At 35.5% G+C, this 14949-nt stretch overlaps 1 protein-coding gene across 1 annotated transcript; it reads left to right on the top strand.

Moving 5' to 3' along the window:
* Nucleotides 1–1194: 1194 nt before the first annotated feature.
* st6galnac (ST6 (alpha-N-acetyl-neuraminyl-2,3-beta-galactosyl-1,3)-N-acetylgalactosaminide alpha-2,6-sialyltransferase) lies at nucleotides 1195–13077 on the top strand. Its single transcript, XM_079388568.1, has 10 exons — nucleotides 1195–1303; nucleotides 3287–3661; nucleotides 6210–6468; nucleotides 7338–7503; nucleotides 7716–7890; nucleotides 8170–8308; nucleotides 8692–8795; nucleotides 8980–9063; nucleotides 9290–9389; nucleotides 9924–13077. The coding sequence occupies exons 2-10, from the start codon at nucleotides 3510–3512 to the stop codon at nucleotides 10092–10094; spliced, it is 1350 nt and encodes a 449-aa protein (XP_079244694.1). The 5' UTR covers nucleotides 1195–1303; nucleotides 3287–3509; the 3' UTR covers nucleotides 10095–13077.
* Nucleotides 13078–14949: the final 1872 nt, after the last annotated feature.

Below are 14949 nucleotides of genomic sequence, written 5' to 3'. Positions count from 1 at the left end.
CACTTATCTAACTAGAAAACCAAATTTAATTTCCCTTAAAAATATTTTTTTCTGCAGTTTTTCACTTGGATAGTTGACTGAAGATTAGTCATTGCCATATTTTTCCTATCTATAATGTGCATGCAGTTTCATGATTCTCATCATAATCAGCAATATGTATATTTAGAAAATGGTAATTAAATTCTAATATATAAATAATATATATAAAGTTTGGAAAGTCTTTTATGCTCATCAAAGCTGTGTTTATTTGACAAATACATTAAAAAGTAATATTATGATATATTTTAAGATGTAACTTATTCATATGATGCAAAGCTGGATTTTCAGCATCATTACTGTCACATGATCATTCAGAAATCATTCTAATATGCTGATTTTCTGTTTAAGAAACATTATAATCAATGTAATAAACAGTTGCACTACTTCATATTTTGTTGAAATGGTTCCTCAATGAAAAGAACAGCATTTATTTGAATTCTTAAAGTATTTTTTGTCACTTTTGATCAATTTAAAGCATCGTTTTGAATTAAAGTCTATATATATAAAAAAACTTTAAAATCTTACTATTTACTAATTGTTTTCAAAAAAAACTGTCAAAACGACTTTTCAGGTATGCCATCTCAACTAACCACTTCCACTTCCTCACTAAAAGTGCACTAATCTGTGAGTCACATCCATCTGTAGGAAGGTCCTCCCTTCTGACCCACATTTCTGACCCCTAGTTTGCCTCTTACTCGCTCACATGATGTTTCCAATTTTTTTTAAGTTACATGCAGCCTATTTATTTCTCAACAAGTCTTAAGTCCCCATGTGACCACCCCTGCTTTTGCACCCCTAACCAACCAGGAAGAGGAGTGGCCACTGTGTGGAAAAGTGTGAAGATAACTGCCTAGTATGTAAATATGGCAGCTGTGATAATGCAGACTATCTGGCTCTTTGAACCCAGGGTGTCTTCGGCATGTCGCTGCATGTCATTTTGGGTATTCTGTGTACATGTGCATCCTTACGTCTGTCGTTTGATGCCTGAATTTGCACCTTCTTGTCACGGTTTGTTTTGTTCATCACTGTTGTTATCACCCAGCCCCGAGTTGTGTGTAACCATCTCTCTGTTGTTCTCATATTTTATGTCTTCCTTTGGGGGAGGGGGAAGGGGAGTTGACCAATTGCTAGCAGCTGTTACTCTTTTCACAATAGGGCCGCCTCTTGAGCCCAGTGCGTGCGAGGGTGACAGAGCTATGTTGTTAAACCAGGCACACTGCTACTCGACTTCACCCCTCTTCGCTTGACAGGAGTTCCCCTTCAGGTATGAGACTCTTTTGACTTGTTTTACAGTTCTTTTTTGTATCTTTTCACATATTCTGCCAGTTCTCCTTGGATTGAAGGGCTGCTGCAAGTTGCAAGACTTTGAATGTTACATTTGGGGACAGTTACTTTGTCTGATGTGATGTGAAGCTGGTTCTTTTTGTGTTTTATTTGACCTTCTTTATTTCATTGTCTTTAACTCTACTACTATTGAGAAATTCTATCCAGTTTCATAAGAGATGGACTTTGGTTTATGGTTTAATTTTTAAGACATTACTCAGACTGGGATTGTAAGCAGAGTAAAAGTCAAAGCAGTTCACACAAATAGCATTCTTCTCATTCTACAAATGACAGAAAAAGAATAGCAGGAATTCTGAAGACAAAAACTCGTAACATAAGCCTTTCTGCCTCCGAATTTGAGAGAGTAGTTGAGAATTAAATGAAATTACAAAAACGTTTAGAGAAATATTTCTGTTCTTTAATGGGATTCATCACTGCTAAATTGTGGCATGTGAATCTTCAGGATATTTTAATGATTCATGAATGTTGAATGGCATAGCTAAGACAATTTTGCAAAGATTGTAATTTCGTATTTCCAGTTCTTTTTAAATGACTTCCAAATAATTGTTAATGTCACTATACTTATATTAACAAACCTTAAGACCAGATTTTGTTTTTCCACTAAGCGATATATGTGTGATATTTTCCTTTTTATATTTGCTTTTTCAAATGTTGAAATAAGATTTGTTCCAACTCAGCATTTTGTTTATTACTTTTTTCATGTCCTCATATTTTAACAACACTTATGAATTGAATGATAGTTGTATAGTCACTTTGAAGACTAATAAAGTTATATTAATACTGTTAATAATAAACAGTCATTTTCATCATAAAACATTAACATTACATGTCTGTATTTTAGCATAGAGGTTCCCGCTGATAGTTTTCAAGTCCTGATGTTCATTGTGTTGGACATTAAGTTAAAAATCCTTGAAAGATCCCCTAAAATAACTTTTAATATTATCACTGGACAGTATTAAGATTATAATAGGTACAAGTTGATGAGGCTACCGTAAACATAAATTAGCATATAAAAGGTCCTGTCTAGTCGGTTAGCCATGCTTGTCTTTTGTAATGCCTGAAGCTCGATCAGATCAGAAGTTAGGTGTCATGTATTCATTGTGATTGGTTGCTCAGGGACCAATCAGTGACCAGACAGTAATCACATTACAGAAAAAGCAACAAAAAAAATATTGGTTTATACCAAAACCCACGAGATGTTCATTTCAGTGGTCACAGAGTCTGAAGGGGTTAATGGGATTCTGCTTCAGTGAGGGCCTGACTGTGAACGCTGAGAAAAGTGGGCGTCAGATGTTTTAAAATCTTTTAGGCCTACTTTTTGCTTACTTGACTCAAAATAGTGATCTTGTTTTTCAGTACAAACATTTTTAAATCAAGATACTTTTACTTGAGAAGCAAAATTACATGATTTTAAGTCTTGTTTTCTGAAAAACCTATTCAAGTTAAGTAAGTAAACAAGACTTCGTATGCATTTGGTTACTAGTACCGGGAAAACAAGACAAGAAAATCACTTTTTTTCAGTGAAATGTTCTGAGAAGTTACATGATGCCAGACACATCAGCAGGAGATGTGGTCATAGGGAAATATTTCCTCGGGGAGTAATTCTGGCTTCCTAGAAGAACTACTAACAAGCAATTTTACCACAGTATTTCAGGCTTTCCCTCACCCTCTCCTTTACACGACTCTGAAAACAGCCGCATCTGTTCCCCTGTTTCTTCCTTTGTCAAATCCTGCTGTCTTTTTGACACTATTAATTAGCATCTGAAACGCTCTTTGAGCAAAGGTGCGCTTTGAAACCAGGATCACATCTTCCTGGTTTTCCAGGCGCTTTAATTAAAACAGGATTACCGTGTAGAAGCCGCCATGTTGAGTTTCACTCTCTTGTTTTTTCCTCCTTTCACAGAAGTCCTGGTGGTGCCGGGAGACTCCCACATGCAAAAGCCGGAGCTCAAAACCAAATAATTAACTGGCAACGACCCTCCCGACCCTTTCTCTTGAGGAGTACTTTTAAACCCCAGTTTCATCAAAACACTGCTTCAAACTTTCCTCAGGAGAACGCTCATGTGCTTACAAGATCACCAGACATTTTTGGGAACGCAGACTTGCAACACAAGGAAAGTAGCACGATGACAAGCCGGCTGCCCACGAGGCTTCTGCTGTGGTTCATTGGGTTGTTGGGTGTCGCATTATTGACGTTAGTTGTGCTTTGCGTGACTACGCAGATTCAGGTGCCATGGCAAGTGAAGAGCCTCCGAATGTTCCCAAGTAAACATTTCAGGTAAAGTGAGAACTCCTTAAAAAAAACTATTCATCTTTGCCAACTTGTGAAGAGGATGTTATAGGCCCAATAAAGGACCTTTAACATCTATGGAACATATTTATTAAAAAAAAAAAAGTTGTTTATATTGGAAAAAGGTTTGATATGTTGTTTAAACATTCTTCTCAGTAAGAAAAAAATGGTTCACTGAAAGATGGGGAACCCAAAATAATTCTTCAATGGCATTGATGCGAAACAAAAAAACGAACCCTTTCGGAACCTTTATTTTTTACTTACAGTATGCTTCAAACCTGAATTTATTCAAATATTTTTTTCGTCAAAGGAAATTAGTGTTTTTTTATAGTCTTATAAATATATACAAAAACTATTATTATTATTATCATCATTATTTTACGTTTTTATTTTCAAATGTAATTTATTCCAGTGATGGAAAAGCAGAATTTTCAGCTGTGTGTGTTTACAATGTAAAAATTTACATTTGAATAATATTTCATAATATTACTGTTGTTATTGTTATCTGAATTGACTGCCAGCCATATTTTAATGCCATGTCCATGAACAAAAAAAGTTACTGAGGTTGAATAAGTTGGATTAAGATTAAGGTTAAGCTTTTTTCCATTTGTCAGTTAGTGATGTCACAGTTTGCATGCATCTCTTGAGATACGTGATCACAGTGCATGCTTCCTCTGCTAATCAGTTCAGCGCGAAGCCATGTTTGCCGTTGCGGTGGAGATGAGTGTCACAAGCTAAGAGAGTCTCTGTTTTTCACTAGTGAGGGGAGGGTTTTACTTTCAATTTATTTGAATAGCACTTTCCACAATAGCCTACATATTGTTCCAAAACAGCTTCACAAACAATAGAGGCTTATAAATGTCCCAATGAGCAGCTAAAATTGCTAGTGGAAGGAATAAACTCCCTTAGATGTTTAAGTAGTTAGGCAGAAACCATTTGGGATATCACCTTTCCTTAGTTATCTGCTTTGTTCTGCAGTAAGGGAAAGAAATGAACAACGGGAGATCTACGGCTCTGGGTCTGCTCCTTTAGTTCAGTCAGGCGTAGAATCGCTCGGCTTTGGCTTTAACTCCGGTGAAGTGTATTCTCTAGAGAAGTGCACAATCATTGCTCTGAAAGTAGGGTCTGTTATGTGAAAGCACAGATGCTTTTAAAAGGGCAAAAATGTAATTTTAACCCAAGCATGGTTAGAAAAAAAAACAGAAAGTCAGAAACGAGCTGGCATTAAAACTTGTTCGGTTAGTAGTACTTTAGGACATTTCAAAATTACTGTTGAAAACCTGTTGTACCAGTAACACTCTACGTATAATTATGTTTGAGAATAATGACTTAATGATGAGCTGTTGATAAGTATTTTATAAATGTAACAATGTTTGCATTGAAGAACTTTAGACCCCAAAAAAAAAAAATTCTGAAAAGGTTCTCACCCTCAGGCCATCGAAGATGTAGATGAGTTTTTGCGTTCCATGTTCTGCTCACCAATAGATCCTTTGCAGTGAATGGGTGCCGTCAGAACAAGAGTCCAAACAGCAGATAATATCAATTCATCATTAAGAGGTTTATAACTTCAAACCATTGCTTCTAATTAAAATACAAGTCCTCTATCTGTCATATTGCTATCTCCAGTGAAATAGTTTACTTCTTTGGATCAGGAGAGAAATATGCACAGATCAAGCACCGTTTATAAGTGAAAACAGTCCAAACTGTTCTAAACAAATATGTCAGTGGATTTTGATGTGAGAGGACAGCAGGGGAAGAAGAGGTATTATAAATTATAGACCCATATTATTATTTTGGCAGGGAGCGATTGTTTAAAGTTAAACATCTTAATAAAGAATTTTTTTTTACAAATATGGATTTTTTTTTTTTACTCGTGGACTGGATCATATGGATTACTTTGATTATTGTGATGTTTTTATCAGCTATTTGGACTCTGACGGCACCCATTCATTCACTGCAGAGGATCCATATAATGCTAAAATTCTCCAAATTTGTTCAGATGAAGAAATAAACTCATCTATATCTTACATGGCCCGAGAGTGAGCAATTTTTATATTTTTGGGTGAACTATTTCTTTATGAATTTTGAAGTATGACTCCAGTTACATTTACATAACATTTACATAATTTCACATTATGCACAATGAAGCAATAATGGAAAAGACATTCAGGCATTTTATACATTCTCTTCCTTGTACATTCATTTGATTTAAACTGTACCTTTAAACTGCTTTATATATAGTTTTTATTTCCTGTTTTCTTATCAGTCATCTGCATTTTATTGTGTTGAACAATGAGGCACTTGCCTCAGTTATGAAGTCAGAAGATGGCTGGCATGCCTGTTTTCATTAAGATGCGTTTGCTGATGTATCAGATACCAAGTCAGCTGTTTTCTATGGCAAACAGTGAAACATTGATGTACGATTCAGTGGTTTCCCTGTTCCTAATGGCCCCTTTAATTGAGCTGGTGGGCTTTGGCTTCATTCTTGCTGTTAGGAAGTGAAAAACATTGCTTATTTTTCTTTTCTTGCCTGCAGGTTTTTTTCTGACAAGAATGACAGCAGTTCTTTGCAATATCAACTGTCTGCTGAGAAAGAACTGGACACTGTTGAAGCATCTGAGGAGAATTCATCAGATATTCAGAAATCAGATGTTCAGGATTCATCAGAGTCAGGAAATGATGCAAAGTCTGATCAAGCAAAGTCATTCACAAGCTCCTCAAAACCAGTGGCAAAACCCACTGAGCCGGACTTTTTTGGTGACCGGTATGCCACAGATGACATTCCTTCACAAACAGTGAGTGTTTTTGGGCCTAGTATTGTATCGTGTCTGTTAGTATCGTGAGTGAGTGCAATTTCCAGAAGCCACCTGCTTAAAGTCAGTTTCATTTAAGTGTTTGTACAAATGCAGTGGTCATTCAAATTTAATGATCATTCAAATTCAGCAAAAAGCCAGTGGATATCCGGAGAAAAAGCAAAGCAGTATGTAGTAAGCTATGGTTAGTCAGTCACAACAGAACAGCAGCATTTTATTTAGGTGACACTGAAAAATATTCAATGAAATATCCCAAATTAAAACAGCCAAACATTACAACTCAACTGTGGCCAGTGAAAACCATCTGCTCTATAATACAAATAATACATAGCCTACTGTTCAAAATGTTTTTTTTTTTGTTTGTTTTAAAGAAATTATTTTTTATTCAGCGAGAAGATCAAAAGTGACAGTAAAGACATGTACAAAAGAATAAATGTTGTTATTGTAAACTTTCTGTTCATAATAAAATGTATTATGGCTTCCACAAAAAATGTAACTGTTTTCAACATTGATAATCATAAAAAAAAAAATGTTTCTTAAGCATCAAATCAGATTAGAATGATTTCTGAAGGATCATGTGACACTGAAGACTGGAATAATGGCTGCTGAAAATTCCATTCTAGGAATAAAATACATTACAATAGTAAACGGTTCTTTTAAATTGTAACAGTGTTTTACGATAATACTGTTTTGTATTATAATGCATGTAAAAACAAAACAACAGGTCCAATTACTTTAAAATATCGTTTTTTTGCGATTAACTGTCAGCCATTGTTGTTTAAATGTGAAAATAGTGTTTTCAACTGCCCTGAAATATACTAACCTCTCTCAATATTTGTTTTTTATTGCAGAACTGTCCCAACAATATTAGGAAGCGTGTGCCTCAGACTCAATATTCTGAGATGTTTCTAACCAATATCCCAGTGCTCCAATGGGCAAAGCATTTTAGTCCAGAAGAGTACCAGCGGTTGAGTCATTATGGTGGAGCACACGGCTGGGGAAGTGTCAGTGCCGAAGGTGTGTTGTTTTGGGGTGTCTGCTTGAAAAACGTCAAATTTACCTGCTTTTATTGTCCGTTTGTGCTTGGGGTTTGACAGTATTTTTAGCCAATACAATTATTTACAAAAAAACAAAAACCTAGATAAATGTCTGATGCTATATTTTAAACAGGCTACACAGAATTCACTATAGCCAGACGCAATTAACGAGCAATTGTCTGTTGTCCACAGTTTTGAACAGCTCGCTGGCAGTTTTAAATACAACTGCAAATCGGTTGATGTTTGATGATTGGGAGAATAGAGCAAACACATCTGAGTGTATTCGCTGTGCTGTGGTGGGAAATGGTGGAATACTTAATGGTTCAAGGAAAGGCAAGGAGATAGATGAACATGACTATGTCTTCAGGTAAGGAGGTGGATCATTAAAAGATATTAATATTTATTTGGTTGGTGCTTCTCAAAGTGAGTCAAATCTCAGAAAGAAAGTATGCATGTCTCATGCACATCTTATACTGTCTGAAAGTCTTTGACTGATTTGTATGCTTTTTATAATGGTGTAGTTTTACTTTAAATCAATGTTTTGGGTTATGTTTTAATTATTTAGACTCTTCTCTCGCTAGAAATGAAGGATAATCATGTTTATTGATTAATATTAGAATAATTGTCTTTGGTCTCCCATCTGTAGGGTAAATGGTGCGGCTCTTACAGGGTTTGAGAATGATGTGGGATCACGGACTTCATTCTACACATTCTCAACCAACACCATGCGAAACTCTATGCGTAGCTATGCTCGAGTAGGCTACAGAGGTCCACCTATATCCAAGGTAAACATTTTTAAAAGATAAGACTCAGTAATTCCACTGTTTGTCAAAATTATTATATTGAGTGAAACTGAATCCTTTGACTATGATCTGTTCTGTGACAGACTGGTTTTGATTTGACTTTCCTCAAATTTAGAGAAAATTGAGTGTGAAAGTTGATTTAAAAACAAAACAAAAGCAAATACATTTTCTCACTACAGTTTACATTATGCATTTTATTACAGTCCAATCAAGGTATGTCTTCCCTGCAAATGCAACCCATGCTGTTGATAGCGACTTGCTCTAAAAGTTAAACATACTTTTGTTTAGGGAAGTGTTTTGATGTTGAGTTGGGAAGTTGTTTGCTGCTAGCTATCTCATATTTCTGTTTATCTCCTCCTTTGTAGGAAACCAGGTACATATTCCTGCCAGACCACGACAGAGATTATATTCTTATGAAGGCGGCTTCCACGCACACAGTAATTGTTAAAGGCCCTGAGCGCAGCAAAAAGTAAATATATTAAACTGACAAGTCTAAAGTTCCTTATGCATATCCTTGATCACTACATCAGATAAAGTCCATCTCTCACGACATCCAACTCTCACTGTTTTTGTAGATAAAAGACACTTTTATAATATAGCACATTATATGCATAAATAAGACTCAATTTATTTATAATGCATATCTCTTTCAGGCCCCCTACATACTTTGGTAAAGATGTGACAGTAGAAAAATTCAAAATCTACCACCCAGACTTTATCCGCTACCTCAGAAACAGGTGAACTTTGCAAACAAAATCTAAGGGATAATGTACACTTTTCTGCTCAAGAAACATTTCTTATCATTATCAATGTTGAAAACTGTTGTGCTTCCTAATATTTTTGTGGAATTTCAGGATCATCCTGAATTAGTTGGATGATTTAAATGGACTGGATGATCTTTTTTGTTTTGTTGGTCTCCATTTGTATGTGTTGAAGTTTAACACTTTCTGTTTTCTCATCAAGGTTCCTGCATTCAAAGCTTCTGAGAACTGGCGCGAGAAGAATTTACAGGCCGTCAACGGGAGCAGTGATGCTCTTAGCTGCTATGCATACATGTGACCAGGTTTGTTTGTTTAGTTTTTTTAATTGAGATTTTAATTAAATCAAACCGGTTCTTTAAGAATGTGCCCTTGCTTTAAAATGAGTAGATTATCTATTAACAAGGTCTTCTTTTCATGCGGTTCCTTGCATAATACTATGTTAAGCCCACAAAAACATTTTGCCATAGTGCAAGATTTGTTTAGAATACATTTTGACATATGCAAAACATAACCAGCTCCACATAACCGGCTTTTCTCTTTAGTAAACTTGCTCGGTAGCTCACCTGGTACAGCATTGCACTAGAGATATGGCATGTTCGTGTACGAGTCTGGTAAAACACGAGTCATGATAAAAGCCCAAAGACTCGTAGAAGCAAGCTAAAATTACATGGCTGCTTCAGCAACAGACACAAAAAAAACAATGGTAATACTATCAGTTAGGCTTTAGTGTAGATTCAAAGCCTATTATTATTTTCAAATGATGGAATATTAACCTTTTAACCTTTTTTGTCTGCCAAAGAAAGTTAATGATATGATGATGTTTGTTTTATTAACAGGTTGATGCTTACGGGTTCATGACTCCTGACTACACTTTGTATTCAGACCACTACTACGACAAACAGCTACGTAAAGTGCATTTTTATGCCAATCATGACATGCGAATGGAAATGAGGTTGTGGCAAGAGTTGCATAATGCCGGACTGATCAATCTCTTCATGCGCCAATAAGCACAAATGGATGAACACTACACGTCGTATACGGTGTTTCTTATTGTCAGAACTGAAAAACCTCTGGAAGGCGTGTGCAGGACAAACCTGTTACTCTTCCCTCGGTATTAGACATATTGCCTTTGAAGGAAAAGCTCATTCTACGTACTGAATCTACGTAGTGAATACTTTGAATTGATTGTCTTTTGAGTCAATTCATGAGAGACAAATGGCTGAGTGTTAGGGATTGGCCTTGTAAACATAGTGTTTAGAAATAACAGAAAAACTCTTGTGTTCTTGGCTGCTATTTGTTCACACTTATTGAGTCATTTCACGTCAAGACCGGGCAGGATGAATCACTATCTTGCTTTAGTCCACGTACAAAATTTCTGTAATACGTGCCTTAAGACTTCTCAAACGATGGACTGTCATGGCATGTGAGAAACAGCGAGGGTTTAAAAGATTCAGAGAATCACACTAAGTGAACAATAATCAACCAAAGAGAATATTTTAAATCATTTTTTAACATGGTGCGTTAGAGTATACATGTTTCTAGATGTAAAATGTACTTTTTGCCATGTTGCATCATGTGGAAATCAAGAAGGGTTTTCTGTTTTTAAGAGATTTTTTTTATGCCTTAAGCTGTTATGTTTATAGCTTAACTTTACTTGGAAGCTTTAAAGTGCAATATCTTATGGTTCACAAGCGGTTTGAATCAAAATGTGAATTTCTTTTGTGATTTATTTGATCCTGTTAATGCTACGGTCTGTTTGGTCACTTGATGCTATCTCTTGATTGTATTTAATAATTTGTTTTACCAAATAATTTAACTTCTATGTTTACTATGGGCAAATTAACTGCTTTAGAGATTCACCACACTCCTGGCTCAAAAAATCATTCCAGTTTTATAAAACGGTTAAGGATTTTTGGAAACGGATGCTAGTATCAAAAAATGAAAGATTGTCCTACAGCAAGGGTATATTTTAAGCTCTGAATAATAAATCCTTTGAAATGGTGTTGTTGATTATAAATGATACGCCTCTGTTTTGTCTCAGAATGATGTGGATATGGCTTTAGTTATTGTGTAGAAATCAATTCTATATAGTTTGGTTTAAAAAGAACTTAAAAGCAAACTTGAAAGTGTTCAGAGTTAAATCTAATAGATGGATACAAACTCCCAGCATGCTGGTATTGTTTTACTTTTCAATGACTCCATTATATTTATGTTTCGGTGTACCTAAGGTGTGAACTGACATGAAGTAATGTCAACCTGCTTTATGGAGCTAAATATTTGCACCAGTTTAGCACTGTAATTTTGAGTACACTGTACTATCGCTTCCTTAAGGAATTTGATCACATCTGAGATTAATCCAGTTTGTGGGAGCAATGTACAATAATATCCCTAAACCACCTGTCATCAGGTCATAAAGCAATACTTCATCTAGATTTGAATATATTTTACATTTAAGGACAACAGAATATGCATATGCTCTAAAAAAAAAAAAAAAAATCAGGTTCCAAAAGGGTGATTTCACAGTGACAGAACCATTTTAGTTCCCCAAAGAACGTATGAGTGAACAGTTGTTAGCAGAACCATTTTTATTAGTGTGAAGAACATTTAACCTTTTTTCACTATAAAGAAACTTTTTGTGCAAAGTATAATTCCATGGATGTTAAAGCTTCTTAATGGAACCATAAATGAGTTCAATATCATGCTTCTGGCAAAGTAGGCCTATAGTGTGTCTGTGTCAACATGTTATACATTTATGGCAAGCCGGTTTGACTTTTATTCCTTCACATGATATGAATTCTTGATATCAGTAATTCAATTTTTACTAGTTAAAATGTTAATTCTTGATATCAGGAATTAGATGTCTACTAGTAACAATGTCTATTCTTGATATCAACAGTTAAATTCTTGATATCAACAATTAGCATTTTAACTAGTGAAAATTTAATTGTTGATATCAAGAATTAACATTGTTACTAGTGGAAATACAATTGCTGATATCAAAAATAGCCACTAGTAGAAATCTAATTCCTGATATCAAGAATTAACATTTTAACTAGTAAAAACTGAATTGTTGATATCAAGAATTCATATCCTGAGATTGAATAAAAGTCCAAATGGCTTGCCATATACATTTGTCATTTAAGCAGGCCTGCCAACGCGTGAGAATTCACAAGTCCCAGTGTTTAGGAATCGGTGAGTCATGTGTTTTAAATATCAGTAAAAGAGAAAAATATTTTTTTAACGATGAGACAAACAATATTCTAAAGGCTGTTGCTAGGGTTGCTCATAAACTAGAATTCTGATAACGTTGCAACTTGTGATTTTTATTTTTATTTTCTTCTGCCATCTAGTGGTGAATATTCGAAGTTGCAGCCTTATTATTCGTCAAATGAATATTATAATGTGTGCACACCTCAGTTTAGTGCACTGTCTGTGTAGTTAATGGTTGAATTATAAGACCTGAGTTTGTTTACCTCTGAGTTCGAGATGTCCATCTGTATCTATGTCTACTGACTCCATAATGGCCTGACCTGACAGGGGTGCCTGGGGCACAGAGCTTGGACAAAATATATCCCAGAAAGATGTTGTTCAGCCAGAGATGAGGACTGGATGCACAAATAGACTGAAAATGTAAAGGTGGTATGTGAATGCTTACGAAATTACAGTCTTGTGATGAATTTCACACTGTTAAATGACAGAGTGTGGGTGAGGTGTTTCTCTGCTGCTTTCTTTGTCTATTTACACTCACTGTTCACTGTTGTCTTTATTCAGAGACTGAAAGTTCTTTTTAATAGACTCCTCCTGCACCTCTGAGGATTTAAACTCTGTCATGAACTCTAGAAACCTACTCTAGTTCCATTCCATAACTTCAAGACACTTTATGCCTGTGAAAACTTTTCTCAAGATGTTTTTGCAAGCGTTACATACATCTGAATATGATGCTGCAGTTACATGGACATGTAATGAGTCAAATAAAAAAGGAACATTTTTTAAAACTGTTGGAAATACTGTTATCAATTTTGATTCAGAAACTCGATGTGAATTCAAGACTACAAATAATAAAAAAGTCAGTTTATTTCAGATTCATTAAAGGCACAGTCTAGTATACTTATAATGCAGTGAATTCTTACCTTGTTGCCTCATCTGGAATTTGATCAATGTCTTTCTCAATCAGATTCACCATCATGCCCAGAGCAACTTTCAGTAGTTTCAGTAGGTTGGTATCAAAATATATGTAGAGCAACATTTTAGCTCCAGTAACCCTCTCTACATGCTTGAGTAAGCATACAGTCTTTAATAATAATGACTAACACAGAGATGTTATTATGTTTAAATGAGTGTTTGCAGGACGGGTGCAAGATATTTTAATAATTGTAATGATCATTAACTCTCACAATTTGAATAATGAGGGAAATTAAGTCTTGAGTCTATGGCTCTTCTGAGAGGCAGCATCTTACTTCCAATATGACTCATGTGAATGAAGCAAAAGTGTGGCCTTAAAAGATCTGATTGGAGACCTGACAGAAACAGCATAGTCGTTCTTGTTTTGCCACCAATAACCTGTGAATTTCTGCAATCACAGACTGTTCTTTGATAATCTGCCATAATTTATGTCCTCTCTGTGTCTTAAAGGAATAGTTCACCCTAAAATAAACATTTATTAAAAATATATTCGCCCTCAGGCTATCCAAGATTTAGATGAGTTTGTTTCTTCATCATAACAGATCTGGATCAATTTAGCATTACATCACTTGCTCACCAGTGGATCCTCTGCAGTGAATGGGTGCCGTCAGAATGAGAGTTCAAACAGCTGATAAAAAAACATAAGTAAACTCCAGTCCATCCGTTAATGTCTTGCGAAGCAAAAAGCTTTTTTTGTAATAAATCCATCAAGATGTTTATAACTTCTGCTTCCAGCTAAATAGAGTCCTCTATCCATAAAGTCGCTTTCTTCAATAAAATGTTCTTTAATCTGAATCCGGAGAGAAATATGCACAGATCAAGCACCGCTTTGCATGTTCTAAAGAAATACATTGGCCAAAAGCAACAGGTTAAAATTAAAATGCCTTAGTGATGGATTTGTTTCTTATTAAAAAGAAAAACACGCTCATTTGCATCTTGGATGGCCAGAGAGAGAGAGTACATTTTAAGCAAATTTTCATTTTTTTTTTTTTTTTTTAGGGTGATTTATTCCTTTAACTGTATATCTCTATTTTTGGCCTGAGATTAAAACAACAGCAGCTGTTATTTGTATTGGAAATGTGCCTAAAATAGGCAGTAAATGATTTCACTTGCTATTTATAGTCAGTTCCAAAGAATGAGGAGTCTTATTCTTTGTCATATTTGTGGTGTTATGCAATGTGTTACATAATAGAACTATAAGCAGTAACATGCATATATTAGCCTTTAGAAGATTCGTATTATATGTCTTATTCGCATTCTTTCTCTTCTCTTTGTTTTTTGTTTTTCTCTTACATTCAGAAGTTGAATTCCCCCAGTCTCTTAGTAGTATTGACATGGCAGAGCACGAGAGTCTGTGCAAATACAAATGGAGCTGATTTAGTGGCTGTGTTTTGCTCTCTCGCGTTTCGCCCCCGGCTCTAGACTTCAGAAGTGACAGTTCTGATAGCTGTTCACACACATACACCTTGATGTGCGTTAGGTTGTGCTCCTGTGTATAATCACTTTACTGTGTGTCCAGCTTTTGGTTGGCTGTTGCAGTCGGTTAAGGAAGAAGCATGTAATCGAGTTAGATGGCTGTTTGCCACACAGCCAAGTGGATCAGAACAGAAGAGGGAAGATGACAAATGGGGGGAAAAGCTAAAGAACACTCTGGGGGCTTTCTGGTTTAAATTAAGCATC

Source organism: Barbus barbus, assembly GCF_936440315.1.
Source record: "Barbus barbus genome assembly, chromosome: 32".
Lineage (NCBI taxonomy): Eukaryota > Metazoa > Chordata > Actinopteri > Cypriniformes > Cyprinidae > Barbus > Barbus barbus.
Note: the sequence above shows the minus strand (reverse complement) of the source record. Positions and strands in the feature narration are given on the sequence as shown.

Coding starts and splice junctions, on each gene's coding strand:
- st6galnac (XM_079388568.1), top strand. CDS start 3,510: ATGACAAGCCGGCTGCCCACGAGGCTTCTGCTGTGGTTCATTGGGTTG. Junction 3,662..6,209: donor TTCCCAAGTAAACATTTCAG/GTAAAGTGAGAA, acceptor TCTTGCCTGCAG/GTTTTTTTCTGACAAGAATG. Junction 9,390..9,923: donor CTATGCATACATGTGACCAG/GTTTGTTTGTTT, acceptor TTTTATTAACAG/GTTGATGCTTACGGGTTCAT.